An 18,617-nucleotide genomic window follows, 5' to 3' on the forward strand; every position below is an offset into this window, starting at 1 on the left:
TGAAAAATAAAATACTCTTAAAAGTACTTGTATCAAAAATGTCTCAATTTCCAGAAAGCAGAATTAAGGCAAAAAGGAATTTTACATAACTATCACAGATCCACAGGAGAAAAACTGAGCAAACAAGTTGAAAGAAGCACTGGTTCCACGTCATGAGATTCGAAGCTTCTTACAACTAACAGTGAGAACTTAATCACTGACCTCTCAAACCACATAGGATGCAAATATAAATTGTAATTTTTAACTGAAGAAACATTAATTAGTCCGATGCTTCTGAAAGCAACAACAAAAAAATCTATTTTAATGACATTGGGTAAAAAAGGATACTTCAAAATTATTTTAATTTCCATTACAAACCTAAAATTCTTATAAGAAAATCCAAAAAAAGCCATTTAAGAACAAATTTATTTCTGAGTGCAAAGAATACACATGCAACATATGTACTGCTATTCTACATAGAAATGCCCTCAGAAACATGGACAGAAGTTAAAGTGAAGCAAAAAGTATTAAAAAATATTATAATAACATATTTTATCAATTACCTTGCATATCAACTTGATAGTGGAAAAGATAAAAAATCAACTATTCATTATGAAAAAGTCTCCTTAATAACAGTAGTAATAGTAATTCAGAAGACATTTGATCCATTTATGCATAAAATATTTTACACCTGAAGAACATACAGGATCCTGCCTAGGATTATCCAAGGTGTTAAATGTTTGTCCACAGGTTCTTGGTTAATGTATTAACCAAGAACATCACTCTACTTTCTCCAAACTGCATTATAAATTGTTTTGCTGAAAAAAAAGTCTGCTAAATGTATTAAAGCAGTAAGAAGAGGTCACTCAAGAAAAACATAGGAGAAAAATTAACTAACAGTGTAAAAAATTTGTTTAGTTGATATGAAATTAGCAACAGGACATTTAACCAGTAAAAAATGACTCTGTCATCAATTTACTGTGTTTGGAGAAGTAGTTGTATCCCTCCTCTCAAGTAAACATTATTTTGCCATTCACAGAAACAGTTTCATACCTAGTGCAACAACACTACTCAACTAACATCACTATTAAATGAAAGTAACTTTCAATCAATTACCCATCTAAATATTTTTATGAATAGATAAAATCTCAGTAATTTTCCAGTTTATTATGTACAGTCATATTTCGTTTCTAATATGATTCTCGCATTTATGTCCATTAACCATCCTAGAATTCCAGAGCTATCTTAAGATGAGCATATTACAGTTGATATGTTCTCTGCACTTTCTTTTCTAGCATACTCCCCAGACCTGTGGGAATGATTTTTGTTCTAAGTTACTGGATAAAAAGTTCCCTTAAGGAGCAAAGGTGTAATGTACACTTACACTACTTAAATCTATTAAGAGAAATTTACAGGATTTAAAAACATTTGTTGTGATTACAGGGCCCTCCCAGTGTAATCAAAGGTGCTGCCAACACATTCTATGCCACTATAAAATATTTTTCTTACTCTTTCAAAGCCTATGCTTGGACACAAATTTTCCAGTCTCATTCTCAGAAACACTCCCCTTCAATGAACAAAGAAGAAAGTAAGGTAGCATCTCCTCATTATAAGACTGTTCATCAGAAGGTCTTTTGTTCTACCCAGGCTAAAGATAAGGTCACACAACTTCTTCTGCAAAGACAAACCCTGCAAGAGAATGCACTAAAGGACATAAAGAGACCTACTAACATTGAATAAAGGACATTACATTGGGAGTTTCACAAGACCTTCACATATACATTAAACACACAGACAGAAAGGAATAAGCTTTCTCACAGAACATTGTAATTTAAATAATAAAAACACCATATAATTTTCTATCTCCTTTGTTAAATTTTCCATTATTTTTGATCCACTGCAGGTAAATTCAAGACATGCCTGGAACACAATAGAATCACTCAAATACTTCAGCTGATGTTAGAATTACCAATTCACAGCTTTACACATTAATCCTGAATACCTAGTGAATTCCCACAACCAAAAGAAAAAAAAAAATACTGCTATCTAGAATTCAAGTTCTGTAGCAGATTCATGCTTTTATTAACTACATGAAATTAAGCCACCCATTAGCTCTATATCAATTCTACAAAAGCAGTTATTTTGTGGTATTATTTTGTGCAACCCCAGTTTCACAGTCTTTTGAGACCTGGTAAACCTCTTCTATCCCTATTCTCAATACTTGCATTTCATCATCTGTACTCTACCCATCCTCTTCCCTACTCACCCTCTCAAAAATGATTATACAGAACACGAAATAACAATTCAAAACAATTCCTTCAGAAGAACCAAAAGATCAGTATTCAAAGATTAGGGTAAAACAGATAGGTTGCACAATGATTTTCATCCACAAGAAAACAGACCATCTGGTTCAAAATTCTCCAACCCATGATTTAAGGAAACTGATATTCTGAATATCTAGAGCAGATTAGAATGTTTTCCAAGATAAGAACATGATTCAACATACGGTGAATCATGGTACAAACACATACACTGCAGGTAGAGTACATTTAGTCAGCAAACAGAAGGTCCCACTCAAGCTTTTTAAAAGCCTTATCTAGTTAGCAAAAGCAACAATAGCAAAGAGTACATGAAAACACAGGCTTCAGACTGTGCTAAGAATCAAAAACATGCTCTCAGATAACTCCACATACGTACTCTGTCAAGTAACATGAACCAAAATAAGATAATTTTACACAAGGTAACCAATAAATATAAATAAATAAAAAATATAAATATATATAAATAAATATAAATAAAATAAATAAATGCTAATAAAACTGTTTTGGCTGTTATCGCTAGGCCAGTGAAGACTATTCCACTTCACTAGGCAATGTCACCTTTATGCAATTTCTGGTTTTATGATCCATTTTCCAGATACAAGTCAAACCGTTCTCGTCTTCATGGGAAGCTGGCAGCAGAGGGTACTAAGCAGATTGCTAGCTGTAACTGAGGAAGACAAGATTCGCACACACACACAACACTGCTGCAGTGAGACACACTAAAGAGTCCATGAAAAGGATCAAGGATAAAGACAAATTCAAAATAAGGCTGGCTCAATTAATTATTGAGGGACAGTGAGCATTGTTACCCAGAAGGCTTTATTTCTTTTTTTTTTTTTCCAACCTAAGGCTATAGGTCATATCAGGTGACCATATTATCACCACAGTTATCTCTCATGAAAACTGAGGTGGGTTGGGTTTTATCCTCCAGTTGGTTAGCATTATCAAAACAACTGGAATACTTCCATATGCTACTAATAACGTGTTCATAGTGATTTCAGTTAAACTGCTTGTCTATGATTGTACATGAACAAATTATGGTATTTTTATTCTCAAATTAATAATTCTTAAGCATACAAATAGTTCCATTGACTCCACAAGGCAAGTGATTAAATATTATCTTATATGATCAAAGATATAGTCTGGCTGAAAACGAAGTCATTATTTAACAAACACACAAAAATTGTATTCACAGGGAACTGTCAAATCAAATTCTAACCAGGGAATGAATGAGGCCATAATTCCTATCTTCTTCTACACCTTCACACTCAAGTCTTTACCTCAAATTTTACATTAAGCATGTAATATTTTTAGCTTATTAATATTATTTGAAAATAAAAATATAAAATTTGCAATGTAAGAACATCCTAAATTGCAAATACCTTCAGTGTAATTAAACTTTACGGGAGTTAAAATTAATCCCAACTAAGTAATTAAGGAAGAAAGTTCAAAATTAAAGTGATTTTTTTGCTTATGTAGATATTCATTTAAAGGACTTCAGAACATACAAAATATCAACCATAATTCAGTGATTACAAGATCTACTCTTGGAACACAGGTAAATATGAAATGAAGATTGAGTTTTCTAGTCTATTTTCTACATTTTACTTTGGTAAGTATACATAAAAACAAGATAACTTCTTAAAATTCATTTGCCACGATTTGAATTAATTTGATTTAACTTAATGTATTGTACATAAAAGAACTTCAGAGGATAAGTTTGCATGGCAACATTCCTCACAAAGAAGCAGTGGCAATCTCTATGCTATATAAAGCAAAGAGCACAAAAGACACAAAAGAAGCAAGTGCTGTGAAATATAAGTGTTATTATGCCCAGATGACTATGTTACAGCCCTAAATTTATTCTCTCTTATATGTGACTTTCTTAACTTGCCTCACTTAACTATCAATTGAGACAAATTTCAATTCTTCAGCAGCTGCAGTTTTCAGATGTTAAGACCCTTACACATTATGCAAATTCTACATCAAATTCCATTTAAACAATTATTTATACTCATTTTCATATGTAACAGGTAATGACTTCTGCATCAAATAGATTAATTAATACTATATAACATACAAAGCTTTTTCTAACACCACTACCTACTTAGAATGTTTCAAATTTTACTTCAGTTTCTTCTGTAACATAAATGAACATCAGATAGATGTCATCTCTTCTCTAAAATAATTTCTGCAATTAAATCAACCATTAAAAGAATTTGAAAATCCTTCAAAATGTCATTTAAGATTTGCCACGCTGCTGCTATTCTCTTTATTTTCTAACCCATTTTGTGAAACAAAAAATCCTTAAGAATACCACAGTATTACAGATTAACATAACAACAAGTATAAAAATTGCAGTAACAGCTCACTTGAGATTTTTATTACATTTATGTCTACATAAAATTGAAAAAAATCCTACATAAATGAGAAAGCAGCTGAAGGGCAAAATCAAACTGTTGCCTTTATTAGATGCAAGTCTAATGTCTTTCAGATAAAATATTTGTAGGTGCCAGTCAATCAAGATTTCAATGGAAAGCAAAGATGAGAGCACTCATGCACAAAAGGTATGTATGATAATTGGGATGTGCAGACAAGATAATGGAAAATATTCTAGCCTTCCTTTAATTCTAATGTATCAACTGCTGCCTTGACTTAGACAACCTGCCACATTTAATGTAATATTTTATTTCAATTATTATAGGAGCGTTCAGTTGATTCAGTAAGCATTAGTCAGCAGTTAGCCTTCTTGCATAACCTATTTTTCTTCAGATGTTGCACTCCTATAAAAGTGTGAAAAATTTTAATAAACATTAAGTATTGAGACTCATTTATGTTATGTTCCATTAATATTTAACAGTAAGTAAATTATAGCCATGTAGCTAACTTTTCATATTCACCTTCTTAATATACCCTACTGTACACCTACCCTAACTTTACCCTACTGTAAAATTCGGACTGTATTTTAGCAGGCAGCTGTTGCAAAGTAAAAGATCACAGAAGTCTTAACCTCTGTAAGTATAATCAGAAATGGAAGTTTACAAATAAGTGAAAGTATGTTAAAATGAGTATAAAGTTCATCATCTGTATGCTTAAGAACTACATCTTCCATACTGTATTCTAAGCTAATAGCTGGACCAAAAATACCACAAAAACACCCTATTCACTGAAAAACAAGGTAGAACACATTGAAGTCAAACACTGAAAACTTAGGAAATTTCAGAGTTGTTTGGCTGTAAAAGTAACTCACATACCTTACATTGCTGTTACAGTAAAAATCTCAATATGAGCATGTAGTTTCCCAACAGAAACAAATCCAGTTTCATCCACTGAATATAATAAAAAATATCTGAAATTTTACCTTCACTGTTCAATGTCTGATTCTATGTTTTAATTGCTACTCACTGTTCAAAACCTGGTTCTGAAATAAAAATAATTAAGTTTTGATCATACTTATGATTCATCAAGGAAAGTAGACTTCTATTCATCACACACCTTTATAACTTGTAGTACTAATTATAAGCAGTAGTGGACAACTTCCATGCAGGTGTGCACTGAAAAAGGCTGATTTGACATGCTTGGGCAGCTTCACTAAATAAAGCTAAGGATGACTAATGATCAAGGAACTGGGTTCCTGTTCCCAGCTGTGGAAAAAGGTGTATGTGTATTCCAATGCCCGTGCTCCTCACGCTTGACCCCTTCCTGTCCTGCATTATTCTACTAGTTCTAGTCCTAAGAACTGTTGCACTGGGTGAGCCTGAAGTCCTATTTAGCCTACTACCCAACTCTGACTAAGGCATTCTGAGATTAAGACACTGGTCTCCCCACCATATATCCTATCAGCTTCTGACAAACAGAAGCTTCGGAAATCTCCATTTCTCCCCCATGCTTTGTCCTGTTCCTCTTATTGTATTGACACCATTAGCAGCACTAAGAACTCTGAGCACTCTCAGCATACAGTCTGCTAATATTATAGAAGTTTACAATAAGCAACATAAATTCCCATGAAAATCTGTGTTTTTCTTTTTTTTTTTGTTTGGTTGTGTTGTTTTTTTTTTTAAAAAAAAGTATAGCTAAGCATGCCCATGAAAAATAACTTATTTTCCAAATCTGTACAGGTAAGTTTAATATCCAGGGAAAAATAGGGTATGTCAAAAATCTGAAGCTTTTTTTTGTTTCAGCGTGCACCAAACAGTGCCATCCTTCACTTTCAATTAATTCTTAGAAAGAAGTAAACAAGTGTTGCTGAAATGGCCTATTCTCTCTCTTCCCCCACTCTTTATTTAAAAAAATAAAAATAAAAAAAGGTTCGGATACACTCATTATAAAACATTTAAACATGAATAGTTTTAAAATGCTGCATAGCTATAAGCAGTCAATATGAAATTCTATAATAAACATTAGAGCAGCCAAAACATATCAAATGCAAATAGTACATACACTGAGATCATCTTCCCAGCAAATGTCAAAAGTGGATGTAGAGAATAGTTTAAATGTAACATCAAATCTTTGCTTCCCCTTTGTAATCTGCCAAGGTGCGTGTCAAAGAATTCCAAAGCTAGATGCAGTTCCTACATATCCTCTAGCAGATTTCTTTGCCAGCATAGTTCAGTCTCCCCCTGAATCCATGTCTTTTTTTTTATTATTATTATTACTGGATTTTAATTTCCTGAGATCCTTCAGAGTCTGCATCTGTACTGGAAGATCTAATGAACAATCACCGTTTAGTCACCTTTTCCAAGCCAATCATCACAGGTCTTTATCATACCTGCTTCCCTCTACTTTACTCTTCTCCAGAATGAAAACCTATAACTTAACAGTCCTTTATATAAAGTTTTCACCACTGTCCCTCTGCTGTCCCTCTCCGAACCTTTGCCACATCTCTATTCTTTTATTCCCTGCTCATTTCCTATAAACCTTACAAATATTTATTAACCTATCTTAGCATAAGTCAATGTCACTTTCCCAGTCTATCACATGCATCAGTTTATTTATCAGTTAAAATAACAGCTTCAAGGTATGCATATGAAGAGTTCTGTGCTTTGCATGTCATAGAAAAGGATGGAGAAAGGAAAAGTGGCAATTTTCTCAACTGAAAATATGGGAAAATTTAGGAACAGTATAAGTAATTATCCAGGCTGAAATCTTTTTAAATGTGCTTGTTTTTGTTTTTTTTATGAGTGTGAGCTCTCATCTTCACTTTCACATCTCAGTGATACATTCATTTCATATTAGTGTTCTCAGTGACTAGTTTAAACATCATGCATATATATGCACGTAAACAGATATGAAAAGAAAATGAACAAACGTTTTCAGATGATGGCCCTGTGCCCTGGTTTCAGCTGAGACAGGTCATTTTCTTCATAGTGGCCTGTAATGGTGCTGTGTTTTGGACTTTGGAGAAAAATAATGCTGATAACACATTGATGTTTTAGTTGCCACAGAGCAGTGCTTGCACTAAGTCAAGGTCTTCTCAGCTTCTCACACTGCCCTGCTGCAGGTGCACAAGAAGCAGGGAGGGGACAGAACCAGGACAGCTAACCCAAAGTGGCCAGAGGGATAGTCCACACCATGTCACACCTTGCTGAACAATAACACTGGGGGGTTGGCTGGGAGGGGAGAGGGGGTGGCTGCTGCTCGGAGACTGACTGAGCTTTGATTAGCAGGTGGTCAGAAATTGCACTGTGCCTCACTTGTTTTATATATACACAACAGTTTATTTTTATTATTTTTCCTTCTTTTTCTGTCCTCCTTAATTGCCTTTACCTCAGCCCACAAGCTTTTACCTTCTTCTGATTCTCTCCCCCATCCCACTTGCTGGGAGTGCGCAAACGGCTGTGTGCCCAGTTAAACCCCAGCAGTCCTGACTCACAATATCCAGTTATGAGCTTTCAATGGTATTCCTTACATAATATCACTAATGGCAGGCATGTGCTGTCCAACCAAGAAATATGCCTAAATATTTCTGTATTTATAAGTAGGCACTCTTAATCTAGAAATAAAAGGCAAGCTGTAGCTTTATTTAAAATAAACCTATGTGCAAGAAGAATTTTCCTTTAAATTAGCCTCATCCTCAGATCTCATCCCCACAATAACATCATCTGCTCCTTCTCAAAAGATGCTCCTCACACCTCTGGAGGGCAAAACCCAGTAAGTGCTTTGGCTAAAGTACCTTTTTATGCCTGTTCACTGACTGCTACCAAATAAGATTTAGAGTTGGTACATTTTGTCTGACTCCTCTTTCCCAGAGGTACTAACTAGGTTTCCATCCTCTACCCTGCCATTAACTTTCATGAAACTTCTGGACACTCAGCTATCTTTGACATTTCTTTGAATCAAATTTGGCTAAGATCAGCTACAAATTCAAAAGTTCTTGATGAAAAGCTATGACAAGGGAAAGAAAGCAAGGCCACAGAAGGAGGCAAAGATACCGGCAATGAAAATCTAATGAATAAAAAGGGCAAAATACCAAGTCTCATTTTCATAAACTTAACCAACCTAAAAATGCCAGTACAAAATAAAGTACTAAGAAAAAGGTTTATTTTGATTCTTTAAAATTCCTCAGAGTACTAAAGTGTTCCCGTTTTGTAAACATACTACTGACAGATAAAAGTCACACAATATTTAGAAGTAATAAAACACTGTAGGTTAGTAGAGAAAAATGTTTTTCATTTTGCTGGAGGTTTGTCCTTCAAATATCTTACACACAGAAATAATGAAAATATTACCTTGAGCTAGTCTTTCAAGCCGCTTCCCATGCTCTGGAGGAATAGCATACCTAAAATTCAGACAAAGAAAAGGGATAAAGAAAATGTTTAAAGACATGATTACTTAAGTAAAAATTATTTCACACAGAATAAGTACCCCAAAACACAGAAAACAGGAAGATGAAAGAATGAAGAATTATATAGGAAAAATATACTATTTTCTGAGAAAAAAATAAAGATTAAGTTATCTTTGAGAAAATATTTTAGCATATTTCTAGCTTAAATATTATAATACCCAGTTCAGAAATTTTATATTCAATATTTTATATTCAATATTTTTAAATCATGCATATTGACAATATTTCATTATTATAACAGGCCAGTTAAAAAGCTACATTCTCCTTTTCTAAATGAAACAAAACCACGTAACAGAATAAATCTAATTCATACAGGTTTAATCTCTGATTTTTACTGTGCTTCACAAGAGACAGGAGTTCAACAGAAAAATATGAGCATTAGACATCACTATTTTGTCTTATTGTCAATGCTAGGGAGTAAGAGGTTACTTGTCTTTGTAAAACATCACAAATTATTTTTTAACTCTAACAAATAAAAGCTCTTTAAATTCAGAAATTGTGCAGATTGGGAACACTCTGTTCTAACAATAAACTATTTTTAGAAGATTCCATAAGCTATTTGCAACAAATCAGTAAGAACATAAAACAAGTGGAATCTGAGCAAACACAGAAGCTTCACACATTTCACACATTTACTGCACTTAATAGATATACTACACATATATCTGTGCATTATGCTTTATTTCTGACTTTAACAGCTTTCATTCCAGTTTAATGTCGCAATGACTTCAGATTGATTCTTCTTTACAAAAAAATACGGTTCAGAAATGGAGAAAATGCATATTTAGCATAGTCCAAACCTGCACTTTCAAAGTGAACATGCAGCTTTATTTCACTGTATTGTGAACACCTATTTCATTGATCTTCCCTGTCAACTACAAAAAAACAAGTGACTCACTTTGCACAACAACCCCATATCTCAAGCTCTCATTTGCACCTCCACACACACGCTATTTTACACCATCTCAACTGAAACTGCTGCACAGAAGCAAGACTTTTCCAAAGTCAGTGCCTTAAATAGAACAAGTGTAACAAAGCCCATGCCTACTGACAACCCACTCCAAATGCTATTAAAGAAACTTTCAACTTGACTCTGCTCACTGCTTGCAGTTTTAAACAGAATTTCCTTGTTTTCCCAAAATTGATTGTTTATCTCCATTTATACTTCCAACCTATTTATGTCTGTTCTCCACTGCTTAAAGCACATGCATCAGTGTATACATAATAATCTAAAAGTATGTTCGTATCTTTCACACAGCAGTGAAGACAAATAGCTACGTATAGCTTGTATGTCATTAAATACACAACTATAAAGTAAAATCAGAACAGATAGTGTTTATGTCTAAAAAAAGCACAAAGTAAAGTCTCTTCTTTACTTTTCATGTCTTTAATGGACTGGAATTATTCTTAAATGTTGTTCTTCCAGAAGTACGATTTACTGCATTTTTGTGGTAATAGAGAGCTCCATGTTTCTGTTTGTACCCATAGACTTAGGTACTTATCAGTAGTCTAAAAGACTAAACTTGACAACTGAGGTCTCAACAAGTCTCTTGAAGTGATAAAACAGGGCATGTGATTTAACTGGATTACACCTATTTATTTAGTGAATCTAAAATTATCTATCAGTAATTCATTAAGAAGAAGGACATGGACATACTAGAACAAGTCCAGAGGAGGGCCACAGTGACCACGGGGCTGGAGCACCTCTCCTGTGAAGACAGGCTGAGGGAGATGGGGCTGCTCAGCCTGGAGAAGAGAAGGCTCCGGGCAAAGCGGCTTTCCAGTACCTAAAGGGGACCTACAGGAAAGCTGAGGAGGGACTCTTCATCAAAGACTGTAGCAACAGGACTAAAGGGAGTTGTTTTAAACTAGAGGAGGTTAGACTTAGATAAGACATTCAGAAGAAATTATTCACTCAGAGGGTGTTGAGGCCCTGGCACAGGCTGCCCAGAGAAGCTGTGGATGCCCCATCCCTGGGGGTGTTCAAGGCCAGGCTGGATGGGGCTTTGAGCAGCCTGGTCTGGTGGGAGGTGTCCCTGCCCATGGCCAGGAGGGTAGGATTAGATGATCTTCAAGGTCCCTTCTAACCCAAACCATTCTGTGATTCAACACAAGCTAGTGCTTTTCACCATTGTCTTTTTTGGGGTAACGTGGTAGCATCTACTCCCTGGCCCTTCATTTCTTCCCACTGTTGCTACTGTCCCTCTTCTCACAGTTAAAGGACGAGGAACAGGAGATTGCCTTCACAGTATCATTGGAAGCCGTAGTTTCACTCTCCAGGCATGCTCCCGTAATGACTTTCCTTGGTTCCAAATACCATTTGTTAGAAAACTGAGACCTGTTAAACATATGAACCTGTCTTGGATATCAGTCAAAGAATGGTGACGTGAATCTAACTGGATGCTTCATCTACTGCACAGAACACTGAACTCCCAAGCTCTGTCTCAGATTACTGTCAGTGAAAAAAACATTCCCTCTCAGTATCCTTAGCCAGGTCACGTAACACCTTCAGCACACTCTCTCATATTGCAAAACACTCCATCACTTTCCATACAGAGGTAAGAACCACTGTCAAGCTGAACTGAAACACGTTCTACAGCATCTCACCGGGCTGTTACAGACTTACACTGCAGCTTCAGATCAGCTATTAATAATGACATTTCAGTTTTCCAGCATACCCTCCTCTCTCCCAAAAACAAAGAGTACTTAGGGGAAAGAAATACACGTGGAGAAGAAGAGGCTGAAAAAGTACAGAAACTCACAGAAAACTCTCACAGTGCGTTCTTTCTGTTACTGATCTCTTCTCTACACCCGCAGCATTAAAAGCTTTCGGAAAAATATTTTCCCCACTTTGTGCCCAGCCTCTTCTTAGCTACATTTCCAAACAGCCACTAATGTTTGTCTGACTCCTCATACCTTAAGGTCAAGTCCTGTCATCTTCAAAAGTACACGTAATGGATTTTAAATGCTGTATCACTATGAAGCAAAGAGAAACTTTTCTGATACCAAGCAAAGACATAGAAAAATGAAAAGAAATAATGTTATTTCTGTTAGTGCTAACTAAACTTTAACCTCATCAGTTCAGGAAGACATATTTGTTAAAAATTTTGAAGAGACAGATTAAAGTTGAAGAGTCACTGTTCATTGCTTCATAACTGTTTAATATTGTTCAGAAAAGATCTCAAATATATATTAATTCAGCAATTAAAGTGTATTGCCAACTTAACTATAGTAATTATTAAATCTAAGTCAACATTTTATGTTTCTGAAACATACACACACCACTGATATAATTTCTATTGTTTTCAAGACTAAATGCTTACACAGAATTTCTTAGTGTACTTTAAAGCTAGTAACTTCATTTTTTTATTCTATTTTTTAATAAAAACTCAGTCTTACGGAAGATTAATCCACTGTTTATCCATGAAGAGTGGCAATGTAAGCTCCCTGTCCTATATACCTCAGATCCCCAGGGTAGACAATAATAGGCAATGGTCTAGGACCAATGATCACTCAGCCCTGTCTTTAACTTGGAAAATATGGTTGTTAAGATAGTTAACTACGATACGAAAAAACAACATTCCGAAAGCAAGGCTGAAAATAGCAATGCACAGTAATAACTTTGGTTACTATTAGCTTTATACTCAGACGCAAAGTGTAAAAAAACTTTAAGGAACTGTTTCCTTCACAGCTTCTGTTAGATGAATTTATTTTTTCTCTCCCTGTAGTAATGGAGAGCTACTTCGTTACAGTAAAACACAACTGTTTCACCCTGCATGTCAAAGAAAAAGAAATCAGTGCAGGGAAAAAATATGGATTTTACTCAAGTTCAATTTTATTAATAATGTTTGGATGTTGCACAGAGACACATCTGTATAACAACACAAAAAAGAAGAGTTTTCTTTAATTTTCCTTTATATCAGAAATGAAATCTTTAGCATAACTTACTTGGAAGATAAGAATGACAAGCATGTGGACCACTTGTGAAATGGATTAACTCAAAAGAAAACATAAATGAAAATTACAGACTTCAGAATAAGTAACTAATAGACATTTCAGAAAACACAAGACAAACTAGTATCTCCACAGCATTATTCACTTTTTCAAATTTCCATTTGAGAGACTGTTGCAAAAACGTCAGACAACAGAAAATAATTCTACTACATAAAAAGCGCTTATTGAAAACTCAAACTCATTTAAACGAATTGCCTACAAATATTTTTAAATAATGCTAGAGCATGATTTACTGTACATTATATACTGTGCATTACCTAACAATAATTTCATAGTTTTTTTTCCATTACTTTCACGTTCTTTTTGCTCTCCTGGTCACAGTATAACCATTTGTTTCTCCTGATAATGAGTGTAGGTCAGAATAAGAAAAAAAAAACAAAAGAAACCTGCTCAGAGCTCTTGGTTACCTAGAAAGGAAATTAAAATGGGTATGTTTCTGTACTGTATTAAAATGAGACTGAAAAAAAATGCCAGAACAAATTTTGATCAGAAATGTCACTATATTAATGTAAGTCCAGGGTTTAAAAAAACAGAAAACACAGGAAGCAACATTCTACACAATTTGGGTTTGCCTATCTGTAATAATGCTGCTGTGCCAGTTTGTGACATTAACATATGAAAATAACATATCTGAAACATACACATCATCCTGATGCCTTGTAAAAGAGTACTAATATCTCCACAATACACACAGCAGTCTGAAAGACTTTCAGAAGAATCAATGGTTTGGAGGGAGAAATACGTATTAATACCTTTTTCTGCTCTTCCCCCTAGTAGATGGCTTAAAAAAATACAATAAATTCAAATTCACGGGAAGTCTTGATTCTGTGCCCTAGTCTTAGCACTTACCATTTTAATTAGTGACCAGCTAATGGAAATTATAGAAGTTTTCTAGCAGAACACATTAGAATCCAAGATTCATCTTCTATACAAAGACATCTTCCCTATTACATGTTCCTCCTTTGCTCCCATGTAACTTGTGACATGGGACAGTGAAGAATGTATTTCCTTACCCTAACTATTAAGGGATAGTCTTGGGAGGTACAGGGTTGATATCCAACCGGAAAATAAAAAGACAATTGAAATAACGTTCTTACTTTTTTGTTGGATTTCTGGTTGCAATCAGTAAACCCAATTTACGTAGGGAGACTAACTCAATTTATTTTCTTTAAAGAAGTCAGCAATTCACCTACTCTACAGTGATGACTTACAAAAACTTAAGGAAGATATTTTCAAATCCTCATTTCTGCAGTTTACTTAGAGGATTAAACCACAAAATTTCTAATATCTCCCCCTCTTTTTAGACTTGCCTACTGGCTAGACTGGTCAGTTTCCCACTCAACTTGTTCACCATTTGTACTCCATTACGAAGCTCCTAGTTCCACCCATCCACAGTATGCAGAGTGTAAGTACTGAATTCAGAGTTCTGAACTGCTTTCTAGGACGAGCAGACAGGAAGGTAACTGTGGCATCACAGCTCATTTACTTTAGGGCTCTTTGCTAAGCCAGACCCAGGTTTTCACAGAACAGACACCCCATTCAGCTGCAGTTTCTTCTCAATTTATAATAACAAACACACTATTTAAGCAATCCTAGTACTTGATTCATGTTTTTGTCCTCAGGATCTACCATGTGGCATGGTAGATGAGGTGCTGCTACCCCAAAGCAACACCTCATCATCAAATTGGGCAAATTGATCAGCTGTAACTTGTGTAAGTTCAGGAAAAAAAGACAAGAAAACTGTCGTGTTTGAAGCTACCAAGCGTTCTTATAAAGATGGGATTGAAACAAAACACTTCCAGCTCAAAGCCACTAGGTCCTTCAACAGTAATGTAACAAATATTTACACATTTTTAAGACCAACATCTCTATATGATCAGGGAAGAAATAATTGTCTGTTTTGTTATTCGACTCTGAAAAGTTCTCTTGGACTCTGAGAAAAGTCTTCAAGCAGCCAGAAAACATGCTACAGCACAATCTAAATTTCTGTAATGCCACAGTAGTTGTAAATCCCCTAAACTATATTAATAAAATTAAACAAATTCAATTAAAATGTCATTACATTAAGAATGCTGATTGTTAATATTCTATTGTAAATTATTACTTTTTAAATATTAATTGAATCCAAGCAATTATTTAGCATTCCAGTTTCCCTGTTACACTCAGTTAATGTCTTGTTTTTAAGACAGTAATATGAGAATATTTATTCAAAAAAATGAAGTGTAATGTTACACTACACTTCATTAATGTTACACATAACTGCACTTCCTGAAGCAAAATTTAGCACATTATATTAAAAAACATCCTGCATAATCTACTGTTGTAGCTAAAAACAAATACAGTGATGCTATCCTGTCTGTATCAGAATTAGGCCTTTCAGTTTTTCCTTAAATTTCCTGTATACTCGATGTGTGTGTGTGTGTATATATATATACATATATATATATATCCAAGATGATACATACCCATCTATTCTCTTTAATTAGGCAAAATATCATGGCTACATTGGTTATGACCAATATCCACTTAAGTTGCATTTAAAATTAAAAAAAGAATCAGAAGCCAATATACATAGTAATGCAGTTTTTAGAAGTTCTGCAGCAATACAGCTTAAGTCTTCAGTCTGACACAAACTATTAAAACCTTAAGCATTCTGCATCCATCAGCATATACTCTGTTTCTAGAAGCAGCTTCTATCTCCAACTTTGTTCCACCATGAAAATCCTAGCTTAAGGATATGTTCCAGACAAATTAAAATTTAAGTCCTCACCCGGGGAAACTGTGTTAGAAAGAGGAAAGAGGACAATTTGTCTTTATTGGCTGCAAAGAATGCCAAAACTCACAAATACCTGTACTTGTTCAATGAATTGCACAGTTGGCACTGTATGACAAGCAAGGATATGCTGGTACAATGAGTCACACATTTTTAATTTAGCCTGTTTTCACAGAAAGTGAATTTTAATTTCATAGAAAGAAAAGCAGTGGAGCTAAATGGTACTATAGACAAGAACACAAAGATCTCTGAAATATAAGTTGTTTTTCTTTTTTCCAAGGAATCCTTACCATTCTCAAAATAGAAAAGGAAGGTTGTAACAGCCTCTGAGAACAACGACTACAAGATGACAAGCCCCTAGTTTAAAAGAACAGAAAATAAGGCCTATATTTGTCATAAATATATATATATATATATCAGGTTAGATAGCAAAACTTATTTCCTGTGAGTCCATACTGCATAGATCAGCACAAAATTCTATAAACTGTCAGTCATACACTGACTTCCACACTTGACTTGTATCCCTCTGATGTCCATGACAGAAGAAAAAAAGATACCGAATAAAATTTTATTTGCCCACAACAGTGATAAGGTAAAACAGCCCATGAAGTTAAACCAAAACAGATGCTTTTTTGCACGGCAAACCATTTAAAGTTATTAATAATTTAATAACCTCAACATTTTAATAAAGCTAAAAGAAATTCAAAGCTATGTATGAATGTAAAAATCACTAAGTCATCAAACCTTCACAGTAAAAAGTATTAAAGAACAAACTATGTAGTTAGAGCACAACATCACTAGAACAATCAATACAAGAACAAAAATGTATTCAGATTTCTGAAAATGTATGGTGGTCTTATCATGCCTCAGAAAGTATTTATACAAATGCACACCACATGAATAACTCTGTTCTAGGCATCAGAGCCAGAGCAGTTATATTTTGTACTACAGAATCATTACCACAATACTGTTTCCAGATTTATAGTTCTACTGAAGTAGCTACAAAGGTGATATCTGCAGCAGTCAGTTCATTCCATCAGTAAAATCACCAAAACCCACCTATCAGCAGACTAGGTAGCTCTGGAGATGGGTTATTACCTTTCGAAGTTTTCCTTCTCTAACATATACACTGCATAGTTAAAAAAATAAATGGTCACAAATACTGTATGCTGATAGCATATGCAAAATGAACTTTTAACTGTATTCCAATACCTAAATAGCCTTTACCAACTGCCTGGCCTTGGGCAAAAATAACAACTCAAGAAAGAACTGCTTGTCAGGCAGAAAAACATAGCTTATTCTCAACCTTCCAATTGAGAGCTTAAAGTTTACCAGATAAGGGTAATACTACAACTGTTGCTGTCTCTGTTCCTGCACTTGTTTATGAATGGGTGTAAGCAAGGTCCTCCTTTTCTCTAATTCTGTATTTTCAAGGGCTTTGTATTTCTAAGAATGCAGATCAAGAAAATTAGTAAGTATCACAGAGTCCTATCACAGAATCACAGAACAGTCGGCATTGGTAGGGACCTCTGGAGGTCATCTGGTCCAACCCCCGTGCTCAAGCAGGGACACCCAGAGCAGGTTGGCCAGGACCGTGCCCACGTGGCTTTTGAAGATCTCCAAGTAAGAAAACTAAAATGTCCCTCGGCAACCTATGCTGGTGCTCGGTCACCCTCACAGTACAGAAGTGCTTCCTGATGTTCAGAGGGAACCTCCTGTGCTCCAGGTTGTGCCCATTCCTTCTTGTCCTGGTACTGGCACCACTGACAAGAGACAGCCTCGCTCTGTTCTCTTCACACCCTCCTTCAGGTGTTTATGCATACTGATGAGATTCCCCTGTGCCTCCTCTTCTCCAGGCTGAACAGCCCCAGCTCTCTCAGCCTCTCCTCATAGGAGAAGTGCTCCAATCCCTTCACCGTCTTCATGGCCTCCATTGGACTCTCCTCCAGTATGCCCAGGTTTCTCTTGTACTGACAGCCTGGCACTGGACACAATACTCCAGGTGTGGCCTCATCAGTGCTGAGCAGAGGGGAAAGATCACCTTCCTCACCTGCTGGCAACACTTTGCCTAATGCAGCCCAGAATAGCATTCGCCTTCTTAGCAGCAAGGACAACCTGCTGATTCACGTTCAACTTCTTCTCCACTAGGATCCCCAAAGACCTTTTATGCCAAGGTACCTTCCAGGTGGGTGACCCCCAGCATATGCTGGTGGCTGGGTTTCTTCCTCCCTATGAAAAGGGCTTTCCACTTCCCTTTGTTAAATTTCATGTCCAGTATCAGTCCACTTCTCCAGATTCCTCTGGGTGACAGAACAGCCCTCTGGTGTTATCAGCCACTCCTCCCAGTTTTGTGTCACCCTTAGATAGAAGGATGTGGATCTGTTAGAGTGGGTCCAGGGGAGGGCCACAAGGATGATCAGAGGGCTGGAGCACCTCTCCTACGAAGAGAGCTGGGGCTGTTCAGCCTAAAGAAGAGAAGGCTCCAGGGTGACCTCACTGTGGCCTTTCAGTACTTAAAGGGAACTTATGGAAAGGATGGAGAGCAACTCTTTGCTCAATCAGACAATGAAAGGACAAGGGGGAATGGTTTTAAACTAAAAGAGGGGAGATTTCCCTGGAAATGTTCAAGGCCAGGCTGGATGGGGCTTTGGACAACCTGGTCTGGTGGGAAGTGTCCCTGCCCATG

At 35.7% G+C, this 18,617-nt stretch overlaps 1 protein-coding gene across 11 annotated transcripts in view; it reads right to left on the minus strand.

Moving 5' to 3' along the window:
* The window catches only part of KDM4C (lysine demethylase 4C), a 286,621-nt gene that overhangs the window by 224,266 nt on the left and 43,738 nt on the right, over positions 1 to 18,617 (minus strand). For all 11 annotated transcript variants that reach the window (XM_083816573.1, XM_083816576.1, XM_083816577.1 and 8 more), the window contains one exon: positions 9,029 to 9,078. In XM_083816573.1, the coding sequence (XP_083672699.1) occupies positions 9,029 to 9,078 (50 nt within the window). The remainder of the gene's footprint in view (positions 1 to 9,028; positions 9,079 to 18,617) is intronic.

Source organism: Anser anser (genome assembly GCF_964211835.1).
Source record: "Anser anser genome assembly, chromosome: Z".
Lineage (NCBI taxonomy): Eukaryota > Metazoa > Chordata > Aves > Anseriformes > Anatidae > Anser > Anser anser.